The 14,680-nt window shown below is 41.4% G+C and overlaps 1 protein-coding gene across 1 annotated transcript in view; it reads left to right on the top strand.

Annotated features, from left to right (window-relative positions):
• The window catches only part of LOC141113279 (protein 4.2-like), a 97,700-nt gene extending 83,567 nt beyond the window's left edge, over positions 1 to 14,133 (top strand). Inside the window, exons 14-17 of the mRNA XM_073606306.1 lie at positions 280 to 555; positions 7,049 to 7,203; positions 9,003 to 9,136; positions 13,822 to 14,133. Coding sequence (XP_073462407.1) covers positions 280 to 555; positions 7,049 to 7,203; positions 9,003 to 9,136; positions 13,822 to 13,990 — 734 coding nt within the window. The 3' untranslated portion in view covers positions 13,991 to 14,133. The remainder of the gene's footprint in view (positions 1 to 279; positions 556 to 7,048; positions 7,204 to 9,002; positions 9,137 to 13,821) is intronic.
• The last annotated feature ends 547 nt before the right edge of the window (positions 14,134 to 14,680 follow it).

Genomic DNA, 14,680 nt, shown 5'->3' with positions numbered 1-14,680 from the left:
TCACTTTACCGTGATTGCAAATGACAAAGGGGTACTATTTGCATCTGGAGGCAAAATACCTAATTTTCTTAAAACTTTGCTTATATATTTTTGCTACCATATGGTCTGAATAGCCTTGGTTTGTAATAGGTTACTTTCATATTTGAGAAAACAAAGTCAAAATTCAGTTGGGCACTTGTAGATTTGAACATAAAATGTATGCACCGAAATTACAATTAAAAAAATGTATATGGTGCCACTCTGAAGGGATAACTAAGCAAACACTTGTATTACTGACAGGGTCTGTCCATCATTGGGAGATATTCCAGAAATATTCAGAAGCCGCTATTCTGTCAGAAGAGGGAGAGTCCAGTGCTCCCATCAGCCTCAGCATCCACACAGAAGACGAAGTGTTCTATGGACATAACATCCCTTTTTCACTGGAAGTCTCCAACAAAAGCGAAGTGCAAAAAAACCTTTATGTTTGCCTAACTGCAGAGTACGTTGATGAGGATGGGAATGGCAGCATACATTTCTGGCAAGAAAGCTTTGATGTGTCTTTCCAGGCAAAAAGAGGTAATGGAACAAAAATGTGCATGACATTGTCATTAGCTAAACATGGACTATTTGGTACAGTATTATCATATAATCTTGACATATGCAAATATGTACTTTCAAAGTAGTTGATATGTGCTCTAGTGGTAAAGGCACTGTTTCCAGTATCTCTCCTACCTACAGTATATAATATTTGTCGTAAATATTCAGGCTACACGTGCCATGCAGGGCCGGGCTGGAAACACAAATTGTTGTAGAGTCTTGAAATCTAATTTTTTTATTCCTTAGACTAACACATGATGTCAAAGCTGATGCATTTCAGGGGTATCTTTAGCTTTAGCTTCCAAGAAAGGGGCCTGATGAAGTCACGTGATGTGATGTGACGTAACACGTAGGGCATCCTGAACCGGAAGTGATGTCGGAGACCTGCATGCTGCTTATGTTTTGACATAACAATGCGTTTTCAACATTGATTTGGCTATAAGAGTTACTATTTTTTTTTTTTTAATTCATTCAATTTAACTACTACACTATGGGAGGTCACTTTGTTTTACCCTAACATACGGAATAAACGCGGTGGACAGCACCTTAATAGGGCCACTAAAGTCCCTCTATGTCAGGGCTTTAAAAGTTGTATAAGACTGGAAAAAGCTTCAGGGACTTATTGGTCTGTGTAATATAGAAGTGCTGTAGCAGTCAAGCATTGTGAAGACCTGGCTGTCAAGGGTTGGTTCACATCTGTGCAGCGTGTTTGAGGTGACTTTTATATGTGTTTAGGAGCATTACTACCACCTAAAGCAAGGATTGTAAATTACAGTAGATCTAAACCATGTGCTAAATCTGAGCTAATTTGACACCTCATATTCATACCCCACATTCTCATGACTGAAGGCTTCTCACCGACATATTGCAGTGCTCACAAGATTGTTGATTGATCTTGGGGCAACCATAAATGTTCAACACATTTTCAGGCTTTGCTTTCTGCCACACAATGGCTGTGCATCACTGAGCAAACCTGAATCTGAGCTCTCAACAGTTATTAGGCAAGGTGGCTTCTTACCTTCCCCAGTATACACATAACCAATCCAAGGAGCAGTTACTCCTTTGTACATGAGATTCAATATTCAAAACATGCAAGTAAAAAAAGTGAAAATATAAAACTTTTAGGCTAGTATTAGTTGATGATGGCACAGATTGACCATTCGCCCTCAAGATTGACCAAAGTGAAATAACAAATCATTCTGTTTTAGCATCAAAGCTAGCATTTAAAAATAGTGGACCCCGGATGGGTATAAAAAAAATCAATAAAACCTCTTTCTATGAGACTTTTACAGATGTGGACCATTCATAAGGCCAGCATAGTAACTATAACTTTGGCCTTACGCATGTTCCCCATTTGTAGAAGTCTCAAAAATAGGGGATTTATTGAATAATGTTCTGAACAAATTTATTCTGAATAAATGTTCTGAAACCAATTTGGAAAAAAAATGAAGCAAAAGAATCACTGGGCTAAGTTGTATTTGAAGCAGGCTAAATGTCAGGGCAGAAGGTGGCAGAAAAGTATGGTTGAGGGTCAAGCAGGAGGTCTGAGCAGGTGGCAAACAGATAAGAGACAGTAAAGTCCAATCTGAGCCATCATAACCAAGGGCAACTGTGGGTAGCAAATGTCAGTGGATAACGTGCATTCAAAGCCCAGACCAGATACCAAGTTTAGACTTAATATGTATCCTTGCATTAAATGATTAGATTTAGACGATCTGTCTGTTCTCCCCTCAGAGAACCGGAAACTGTGTTTTCACACACAGATCCCGGTTCTTCCTGTGCCCTAAGCGATCGCGGGAGCCCGGCGGTGCTCGTGACCGCCGGGCACTCGCAACGACTCAGGGGGCGAGCGGGCGGCACACGCGCCCCCTAGTGGCCACAGGGGGAAGCGACGTTACATAACAAATGTAAAAAGGATTACGCTGCGCTAGAGTGTGTTAGACATGTTCCTCAATTATAGCATGATAGAACAACTGTGTCTAAATAAACGCATGTGTGCCCCTTAAACTATCTAAAACCTACTTACATACTATCCAGACACTATTTAATAGATTTATTTGGCATGATAAACCCCCACGTTTTGCCAAAGAAGTCTTGTACCGCTCCTCTAAAAGGGGTGGCTTGGGGGTCCCTCAAATATGGTTTTACTACCTAGCCAGTAGATACACTCAACAAGCTCAATGGAACATTAACAACTCTAGAGTCCCCTGGGTGCAATTTGAATGTGAATCCATCGCTCCCCAATTTCTCCCAGGCCTTATGTGGTCTAACAATCCGGCTGGATCGGAATTGGGTTCTAAAAATTTGATTACGCATGCAGGCCTTCAACTCTGGGACCTATACAAAAAAACATATAATCTCATTTCTCTCACACCTCTAGGTGCCTCATTTTTGGGAGACTCTAGATTCCCCTCGGCCTATGATAGACCCTCTTCCTTCCAACTCTGGATTGACTTAAAACTAACTACGTTAGATAAATTTCTCTTAAACTCGAAATTTACTTCGTTTTCTCATCTGCAAACAACTTACCATATTCCAGCCAGTGAATTTTATAACTTTTTACAAATACGACACTTCTTCCAACAGCACTATCTTGGCCCTATTTCGAGCTCTATGACCCTGTTGGAGGACCTCTGCCACACATCACCTCGCCAAAAGGGGCTTATCTCATTAGTCTACAACTACTTAGAGGCTACTACAGAAAAACCAACCCTAAAGTATAGATCTCAGTGGGAACTAGAACTAGGTTTGGAAGACAATGACATAGACTGGTTAAACGGTTGGCAGAATTTGCGCAAGTGTACTAAAGCTATTATGGTTCGTGAAACTGCTATCAAACTGATGACTCGCTGGTATTACACCCCAATGCGCATTCACAAGATCTACCCACAATCTTCCCACCTATGCTTTAGGGGTTGCCTCCAACAAGGTTAATTTCTCCATACCTTTTGGGAATGCGAGAAATTACAACCCACATGGAGGGAGATTTTGAAGGTGATAGATAAATTGGCAGGTAAACCTCTTGGTATTTCCTACCAACACTGCCTTTTGTTTCAGTCCCCTCCAGACTCCCCTAAACCGTTGGTTAAACTGATTCACTCTATCTGTGTAGCTATGCAATGGGCGATTGCTCTACATTGGAAGTCGCCCTCAGTTCCATATGCGCAAGTAGTTGCAAGAATTGATCACATGATGCTTGCTGACAAGATTTATCATACCCTACACGACACTATGCCTCATTATGATGCTAAATGGAATCCTTGGTTTTTATTTAGACTCCAAACCTGACCGTTTTATAATTTCTTTTTTTTTGAATATTGTTTGTATTATGACTTTATCTTGTTTTTTCTTTTTTTTGTTTCTTGCCGTGTTTCATTTATTAGGCAGAGTTTAGACTTTCAGATTTTGTCAACTGTTTTAATAGGCGTATTCAACTTGGCAGTATTATTCTGTACCTTACTTTTGTGAACAATATCTGATGTCTGAACCTTTTACGCTTATTGTTCTGACTGTCTTGTCTTAAATCTGTTTTCCTTTTGTTACAAAATAAAAACCTTTTGAAAACAAAAAATAAATAAACGCATGTGGATATGGGAAACACAATACCTCTACAAGGTAAGTGGACCTAATAATAGATAAATACTCTGAATACAAATGTGAAAATTGACAAATGCATATAAACGCATCAAAGTATAAATGCTAATTCAAATGTGAAATATGACAGATTAACGCATCAAAGTGCACAGGTACCAATAAGCATAACTGAATCACAGCATTACTAGTGCAATGAATAAATGAATATAAATGTATCAAAGTGCAAATGTGCAAATATGCATAACTAAATGACAATATAGCTCAAATGTGCAAAATATAAACGCATAAAGTGCAAATGTGCAAATAACCATACTTATTACAATATAAATATATATATATGAGCATGTAAAAAGTGCTAAGTGCAAAAAATACAAAGCAAAAAGTAATTTGGTGTCATACAGTTCATGTGTAAAAAAGTCCTCAATGGAACCAAAAAATATAGTTCACTATGAAGTCCCTCAAAAGGTAAAGAGGTAATAATAGTAATGTTGTGATTCAGTTATGCTTATTGGTACCTGTGCACTTTGATGCGTTAATCTGTCATATTTCACATTTGAATTTGCATTTATACTTTGATGCGTTTATACGCATTTGTCAATTTTCACATTTGTATTCAGAGTATTTATCTATTATTAGGTCCACTTACCTTGTAGAGATATTGTGTTTCCCACATCCACATGCGTTTATTTAGATGCAGTTGTTCTATCATGCTATAATTTAGTAGCATGTCTAACACATTCTAGCGCAGCGTAATCCTTTTTACATTTGTCATTTTGCACGCGTATGAGACGTGTTTAACGCACGCAGCTGAGTGGTGCTTTACTACGTTTTGTGTGGCTTGCAGGATCTTTCCCATCGACGTTACATAACGTTGTTTCGCCCAGCCGTGCCATTCTGCCGCAGTACAACTGCGGCGGATGGTCGGCAAGTGGTTAATTTTCGATAAATGTAAAGTTATGCACTTGGGGGCTAAGAATATGCATGCATCATACATACTAGGGGGAGTACAACTGGGGGGATCCGTAGTGGCAAAGGATCTGAGGGTTTTGGTAGATCAAAAGCTTAATAATAGCATGTAATTCCAAAGTAAGCAAAATCCTTTCTTGTATTAGGAGAGGTATGGACTCCAGAGAGAGAGAGATATCATTTTGCCCCTGTACAAATCATTAGTAAGACCTCATCTGGAATATTCAGTTCAGTTTTGGGCACCAGTTTACAAAAATTATATCGGGGGACTGGAGAAAGTGCAGAGAAGGGCAACCAAACTCATAAGAGGCATGGAGGAGCTCAGCTACGAGGATAGATTAGAGGAACTGAATTTATTCTCTCTTGAGAAGAGGAGATTAAGAGGGAGATGATCAACATGTACAAATACATAAGGGGTCCAAGAGGAAAAGAAATTTCATCTCCAAATACGGAAAGGTTTCTTCACAGTAAGAGCTGTGAAAATGTGGAATAGACTCCCTCCAGAGGTGGTTCTGTCCAGCTCAGTAGATTGCTTTAAGAAAGGTCTGGATTCTTTCCTAAATGTACATAATATAACTGGGTACTGACATTTATAGGTAAAGTTGATCCAGGGAAAATCCGATTGTCTCTTGGGGGGATCAGGAAGACATTTTTTCCCCTGTTGTAGCAAATTGGATCATGCTTTGCTGGGGTTTTTCACCTTCCTCTGGATCAACTGTGGTATAAGATTGTGTATATGGGATTGTATGATTTTTTTTTTTTTTTTATTGGTTGAACTAGATGGACTTGAGTCCTTTTTCAACCTGACTAACTATGTAACACTGTAACTAAAGGATCTTCTCACGTGCGGTTGGGGGGCTGGAAAACCCCATGGCTGACCATGTTCTGGAACCGTGGCAAGAATTATACCTTGTTAGCACAATCTAGCCACACCCACCATTCTGCACAGTGTGTGCTTAGCATTAATACTGAAGGTTTTTTGTTGGTATGGGGAGGTGTCAAAATATGTGTAGGTGGCTGCAGTGTGGCATGGCTCTTGTTGCAGGTCAGGCCTGTACTGGCCATCGGGGCTACAGGGAGTTTCCCGGTGGGCCGATGGCTCAGTGGGCTGGTTTCAGTGACAGCCTGTCAAAGTAATGGCTTTTTTGGTTCCCCTTCAATTTCACACAGCGATGTGAGAAAGATGAGAAAAAAACAGAGGAGAATAAGTGAAATAGTAAAAGAGGTTAGTGAGGACTCCTTATGTTATGCTACTTATGTTTTTTTGCACAATTGCGTATAGTTTATATACTATTTTTGTGCTTGTTTGCACAATTAAAGTGGGCCGGTCTGGATGAAGTCCAGGGCCAAATTTTTATCCCAGTTCAGCCCTGTTGCAGGTCCACACATAGGCCAAGCTTTTTATCTTGCACACAGGTTCATTGCATTCAGAAAATGTCCTTGCTATGGATGTACCTTACATATTATGTATTTAAGTATTTGTCATTGAAATGTTATCTTTTTAGGATCATGCTTCTTTTCCCATCTCCTGAAGAAGCAGAGTTGGTCTTAAAAAAGCATTCACCTTTATGAATGGTTTATACGACGAATGTTGTGGGTTGGGTACATTATGGACTAAGTAATTAGTACAAAATGTCACATTGATTCTTTTAGTAAGAACTTTTTATTAAATCAAAAATAAAATTTTGATTTTTTTATATCTGTTATATTTTGGTGCCACTGAAAGACCAATATATCTCTGTGTAATTTCACTGCATATATTTATTTAGCATGCTGGTACCACCCCTACTTGCGTGGGGCTTGTCTAAATTCTGCGAATAATTATTTTTCATTGATTTACACATTAAACACAAGTTAAACGGCAGGCATTTGGATTTGCTGTTCTTTATTAACTACATTTTTCTGCCATCAGACCATATATTCAAAACTCAGATTCCACGACTGCAGTATGCAGTGTCCCCTGTGGAGAGCAATGTGGTGAGACTCACCGGTCTTGTGAAAGATGTCACTAGCACATACTGCTCAAGCAGGAAGGTGATTCTGCACAAACCCCAGATTGCTATCAAGGTAAGCCTGAGCAATATACAAGACTATAAAATTAAAGCCCAATTGAAGTTTCTGTGTAAGTCAGCTAAAACAAATGGTGTGCAAAGTCCTACACTTTTTTTCTTTAAAAAGCAGCGAAATTCTGACTAAAAATTTCTGTCTCCTGCCAGCATACTGTAGAGAAAGAGCTTGGTCTGTGTTTAAGGCCTCCTTTACAATTGTGGTTGGGGACAGTACAAACGCCACTTTTTTTTGCCTCCCAACTGCAAAGGCAGCAAGAGGGGATATTCATATGCCACAGCTGCATGCTTTGCATCGTGGCTCAGTAAAAATGACCTCCGCTGTCACATTTAGTGGATAGTACTGCCCGCTGAACATGACCCATTCAGGTAATTGGGGGTGCCCACAACCGCGTGCATTGCATGCGGTTGCAGCTCGCTGGTGCAAGGTTTAAGGGATTAAAACAGGCAGTGAGGAGGGATACAACACTGTTTGACAAATGCCCTCTGAAGGACGAACTGAACTCAGATCACTCTTTAGAGGGCAACACAAGTGTAAATGAGGCCACTAAAGAAAAGTGTAAGACTTTGCACACATTTTGTTTTGATGCTCCTGGAATGTATTCCAAAAGAGATGGGCATTAAGTAGAAAAAAGGGGATGGGTATTAATTAGGGAAACCCAGGACACTATGCATGCTCAGAGTTCATTCTATTGCCCATTCCTCAGACGATTAAAATCTTCTCAAGAACTTTGCAGATTTGCTTCACCCAATGGGAGATTGAGAGAAGGCCCTTAAATACTGGGTGACTTCTGAGTGTCCTGGGAAGGTTGACAGGAAAAGTGAGGAAATCTCTCCAATGGGGACACAGATAGCAATAAAAACAGGTAAAAGTAACAGCTGTGAATGTTCAGGGCTAGAAAGAGCTGTTAGATAAGTAGGTATTTCATGTCAGTTTACTGGGTGAGCATTCTCCTCCACACGGGGACCTCTAAAGGGTTCTCTCCTGTACTAACATAAGTATAAACTGACTCTTTTAGATGAATGGTATACTGTTTTTCATTTAGTGGGCTGGTCAATGAGTCAGGAGTCAGGAAAAACGTCAAACACATTTCAGGGAAATGGCGCCGCTGGATTTTGTATTAATTTGTGGGCTTCATTTAGATATTGATCTACCTTTGAGTGTTCCCAACATTACTTAGAAGTTAAGATACATTCAGCTGGGTGAACTTTTTTTTTTGATTCTGTAACTTTTTTTAAATTCTCAAAATATTCAAATGTAATGTTTTCTCGCAATACGGCATTCTGGGGGCACACTGTACACAATGCCTCCAGAAATCTAACGCTTCCTTACCCTAGCCAAAAGTAGAAAAAGCTGCTTTGGTTGGAGTTGCACCTTTAAAAACTCAAAACACATTTTAGTTTTAAATACATGGGAGAAGAATTAATTTAATTAAAATGTATGTTTGTGATCCCTGGGGAGACTTTTGCTTTACTTCTTGTTCCTGTGACACCTATACAAAAATTTGGGGTGCAGTTGTCACCAGGACAGGAAGACATAGACCGCAATAAAAGCACAGAAGAGAATGTCAAACCCTAACTACAGAAAATGCATTTTGTTTTCGTCGGTGTCCCCGTTGGAAAGATATGCCATCTGTCCTGACAGGAAGTGAAGGTAAAATCTCCCCCATTGGAATATAGACAGCAATAAAAATCCAGCAGAGACTCTTATCCCCTTCCCAAAATATTTAAAAAAGCTTTGACTGAAGTTAAGCTTTAATGTTTGTTGCAAATATACAGTATTTTTTATCACTTTTACAGATGCCAGAAGAAGCACCGCTGTACAATCCTATAACAGCCATAATCACAATCACAAACCCCCTTGAGAAGGAGCTAGAAGACTGCACTGTAACAGTATCCGGAGAAGGCCTTATACACAAAGAGAGATCCTACAAGTGAGTATTTCTGGATGTCAATGAAAACTAAATTGAGACAAAAATCAAAGTCATTTTCACAAAACATACTATATGAATAACAATCTGTCTCATTGTGTAATAATGTGACATTGAGGGGGAGATGTACTAAAACTGGTGCACACAGAATGTGGTGCAACTGTGCACAGTAACCGATCAGCTTCTTCAAAGTGGGTTGTATAAGGTATCTACTGGCAAAAAAAAAAATGTTTTACTATCCAAAGTTAAAACAACAAGGGCAGAAGATTTAATAGGTGGAAAGATGAAAAAATGACTGAAGTCCTGCTTTGAGCTTTGACAATTAAACCTGGAAACTGATTGGTTACTATGCACAGCTGCACCAGTTTTATTAAATCCCCCCCACCTCTGTGTTGTAATCGCTGTCAAGATCAGTGGCACAACTATCAACTTGTCTCCGCATGCCAAGGTGCATTATCCTGGGCTCTGAACTCTTATTTCGGCCCCACATCCAATCACTGTCCTAAGCCTGCAGCCAAAACCTCCACAACATTTGAAAAGTACGCCCCTTCCCAACCAATGACACCACGAAGCTCCTAGTCCACTCCCTGGTCATCTCTCGCCTCAACTACTGCAACTCCCACCACATTGCCTTACCTCTACACAGGCTCTCCCCTCGTCCATCCATCATTAAAGGGGTTGTAAACCCTCATTTTTTTTGTTTTTGTTTTTTTTAAAATAACAAACATATCATACTTACCTCCACTGTGCAGTTCGTTTTGCACAGTGTGGCCCCTGATCCTCTTCTTCTGGGGTCCCCCAACGGCGCTTGCGGCTCCTCCTTGCATCGGTAAACCCCCTAGGAGAAGCGATCTCCCAGGGGTTACCTTGCGGGCACGCTCCCAGGACCAGCATTTGCGTCCATAGACACAGAATGCAGGACTCGGACCCGCCCCCCGGCGCCATTGGATTTGATTGACAGCAGCGGCAGCCAATGACTGCGCTTCTATCAATCTATCCAATCAAGAGCCAAGAACCCCGGGCAGAGAGGTACAGCGCATCTCCGCCGAGGGAAGGAATGGGCTCAGGTGAGTAAAACGGGGGGCTAGGGGCCGGTCAAGTAGTTTTTTCACCTTAATACATACGATGCATTAAGGTGAAAAAACACTAGAGTTTACAACCCCTTTAACCCTTTCATGACTAAGCCTATTTCTGACATTTGGTGTTTACAAGTTAGAATCCATATTTTTTGCTAGAAAATTACTTAGAACCCCCAAACATTATATATATATATATATATATGTATATATATATTTTTTTTTTTTAGCAGAGAATCTAGAGAATAAAATGGCGATTGTTGCAATATTTTATGTCACACGGTATTTGTGCAGCGGTGTTTTAAACGCAACTTTTTTGGAAAAGGGACACTTTCATGAATTTTAAAAAAACAAAACAGTATAGTTATCCCAATTTTTTTTGTATAATGTGAAAGGTGATGTCGAGTAAATAGATACCAAACATGTCACACTTTATAATTGCACACACTCGTGGAATGGCGACAAACTATGGTACCGAAAAATATCCATAGGTTACGAGGTTAGAGTTACAGAGGAGGTCTAGTGCTAGAATTATTGCTCTCACTCTGATGATCGCGGCGATACCTCACATGTGTGATTTGAACACCGTTTACATATGTGGGCGCGACTTCCGTATGCGTTTTCTTTGCTGCGTGAGCTTGCGTGGACGTGGGCGCTTTTTAAAAGTTTTTTTTTTCTTATTTATTTTTATATCATTAAATTGTATTTAAAAAAAAAAAAAATGTGATCACTTTTATTGCTGTCACAAGGGATGTAAACATCCCTTGTGACAGTACTAGGTGGTGACAGGTACTCTTTATGGAGGGATCGGGGGTCTAAAAGACCTCCAATCCCTCCTTTGCACTTCAAAGTATTCAGATCGCCGAAAACGGCGATCCTGAATACTGTATATTTTTTAAAATCCGGCGCCACTGGCAGCCGAGTAAACAGGAAGTGACGTCGCTTCCATGTTTACATTCAGGAGACTGGAACTAAGCCATTTGCGGCTTCGTGCCAGTCTGTCTCTAGCCGCTGGAAGTGGCGGATCGAGGATCGGGTCTCCCGGTGGGACGGGAGGCCCGGTCAGAGCGGTGGGAGGCGGCGGGAGGCAGGGAATGTCCCCTCCCGCTCCTCCGAGATAACAATCGAGCGGCTTTTAGCCGCACCGGTTGTTATCCCTAGAAAGCAGATCGCCCGCTCTAAAAAACTGTACCGGGATACTGCCTGCAACTGCGGGCATCATCCCGGTATAACCCCCGAAAGCGGAGGCCGCATATCTGTGTACGCTCGGCGGTAAGGGGTTAATGCTGCTGCCAGGTGCATCCACCTTACCAACCGTTCAGTGCCTGCTACTCCCCTCTGCCAATCCCTCCATTGGCTTCCACTCACCCAACAAATTAAATTCAAAACACCAACTTACAAAGCCATCCACTCGGCCAACAGCTACAGTACATCACTAACCTTGTCTCAAAGTACCAACCAAATCGTTCTCTTCGTTCCTTCCAAGACCTCCTGCTCTCTAGCTCCCTTGTCACAGGGGCTGAATGATGCACAAAGGGATTAAAGGAAAGGAAAGCTGAACTTCAGGTGAACAATACACAATAAATACATACTGGATATGGGAACAGATTTTACAACCCCGCCTGGGACCCACCCCTGCCCATGATTGGGCAATTAAGGAGCAACAGTGCATTGTTGTCAGAAACCATGAAATCAGACCAACAGAAGTACAGTTAAATCACACTTGTTTAACCGGTTCAATACCGGGCAATTTCACCCCCTTCCTTCTCAGGCCAATCTTTAGTTTTCAGCACTGTCGCACTTTAAACATCAATTGCGCGGTCGTGCAACGTTGTACCCAAAAGAAATTGACGTCCTTTTTTTCACCACAAATAGAGCTTTTTTTTGGTGGTATTTGATCGCCTCTGCGGTTTTTATTTTTTGCGCTATAAACAAAAGAAGAGCGACAATTTTGAAAAAAACACAATATTTTTTACTTTTTGCTATAATAAATATCCCAAATTTTTTTTTTAAAAACACATTTTTTCCTCAGTTTTGGCCGATACGTATTCTTCTACATATTTTTGGTAAAAAAAAATCGCAATAACCGTATATTGATTGGTTTGCGCAAAAGTTATAGCGTCTACAAAATACGGGATAGATTTATGGCATTTTTAGCGGCGATCGCGATTTTTTTTGGTGACTGCGACATTATGGCGGACACATCGGACACTTTTGACACATTTTCGGGACCAATCACATTTATACAGCGATCAATGCTATAAAATTGCATTGATTACTGTGTAAATGTGACAGGCAGTGAAGGGGTTAACCACTAGGGGGCGGGGAGGGGTTAATATGTTTCCTAGGGAATGATTCTAACTGAAGGGGGAGGGGACGCACTAGGGGAGGAGACCGATCTGTGTTCCTCCGTTCTGGGAACACAGATCGCTCTCCTCAGAGCTGACAGGCTGTGGATCTGTGTGTTTACACACACAGATCCACATGCCGGCCCGGTTAACGGGCAATCGCGGGTGCCCGGCGGACATCGCGGCCGCCGGGCACACGCACCGGGTCCCGAGGAACGCTGCGGGCGCGCGCCCCCTAGACGGCCGGGAATCCCAGGACGTCATATGACGTCCACCCAGGATGGGAGATCCCATCTGTGGACGTCTTATGACTATGGGCGGGTAGGGAAGTGGTTAATAATAAAAGTAAATAGAACAAACATAGTCAAAACATAGCCAGAGTTCAGGATCCGGAACCGTTAGACAAGCCAAACGTCAGGGAGCCGGAGATGAACGTAGTAAAACAGCAAGCAGGATCTGGAGCCAGAAGGGATGTCAGCCAAGCAAGTCTTTTAACAGGAACGCAGGAGATAGTCTCTGTGATGTTGACTAAGGGGAAGGCAGAGATCCTCTGGGCTGGACGGCTTAAGTAGGAAGGACTGACGAGCAGGATATCATCAACAGCTGAGTAACTGTGGAGAGATAGGAGCTGGCAATTAGCCGACAGCTGAGCGGCCAGCTCAAAGAAGGAAAGGCTGGGCCCAGCCCTGACAATTGTTGAGATGATTATCCTTGCCCTCTCTTTCTGTAAGCGCATATACATGTGTACTGAACAGTCCTGATTGGTTCACACTGTTCTCTTTTCCAGTATGTTCTGCTTGTGATCACTGGGGGACCCAAATACCAATGTTATTTTTTACTTATTTATTACAGGTATTTATATAGTGCTGACTACTTATGCAGTACATCAATTGTATGTTCACATCAGTCCCTGCCCTCAAGGAACTTACAATCTAAGGGTCTACCTCACATTCATACACATACTAGGGCCAACTTAGACAGGAGCCAATTAACCTACCACATCGTCTTTGGAGTCTGGGAAGAAACCTGAGTACCCGGAGGAAACCCATACAAGCACAATGAGAATATAAAATCTCCATGCAGGTAGAGTTGTGGCTGGGACTCAAATCGAAGACAAAAGTGCACACCACTAAGCCACTGCGCTGCCACAGTTACAGTACATATAATAAATACATTATTTTTAATCACTAATACTGCATTAAATAGTGTTTTCTTCCTATATGACTGGAATTCAGATTAAATTTACCTTTAATCTTCATTACAGATGTGATAACATTGACCCAGGAAGTGAAAGAGATTGCCGCATCAGTTTTTCTCCAACCCAAACGGGCTTGCTGAAATTTTGCATGAAATTCAACTGCAGGCAGTTCAGAGATGTGACACGCTGCCACTGTGTTGAGGTCCAGCCATTTAGATTATTCTTCACCAAGTGAAAAGTAATTTATTCAAAAAACACAAGCAAGCAAGCCCCAAAAGGAAAATATTGTACAAACATTCAGGACCAGGCTACAGGCCAGAAACAAAGAGACATCCAAATGGCCAACAATGTGATTCATAACAAACTGTTGGATTATACCGCCATATGGAAATAAAGTGGGTGTCAAGCCAAAACTACTTGAGGGAAGGAGTGGGGAGGGGGGGGATGGTTGAACCTCTTAAGTTTTTGCCACGACCATGTTTTTTTAGGGAAATGTTCCCTCACTTCCTGCCCTAGTGGGACCAGTCTTTAAGACAGGAAGTAAGGGAAAATTAGCAATGCAAAAAAAATCTGAAACGTTCTGAACCTTCTATTATTATTGTGGGTTTACTGTTGTGTGCAACCCTGCTGGAGATACGTCCCTTCACTTCCTGTCTATCGTGGCACTAGTCACCAGGATATGAAGAGAAATCTCCCCAGTAGCGACAGCAATAAAGGAGAACCTGCAGTATCCTATTCTTATAATCTTCACAAATCTCCCAGAAAGTCTTTGGAATGTATATAGTAGCTGGCATGTGAGCTAGGTTGTTGTGGCTACATATTATGTTGAATGTTGGGAGGATTCTTGCTAAATTGGTTGAAATCTAAGCTATGCATTGCCCTTTGGCACCACTAGGCTCAGCGAAAAAACTGTCCGCTAGACCAG

This window comes from Aquarana catesbeiana, linkage group LG12, assembly GCF_042186555.1.
Source record: "Aquarana catesbeiana isolate 2022-GZ linkage group LG12, ASM4218655v1, whole genome shotgun sequence".
Classification (NCBI taxonomy): domain Eukaryota; kingdom Metazoa; phylum Chordata; class Amphibia; order Anura; family Ranidae; genus Aquarana; species Aquarana catesbeiana.
This window is presented reverse-complemented; position numbering and strand designations above follow the sequence as displayed.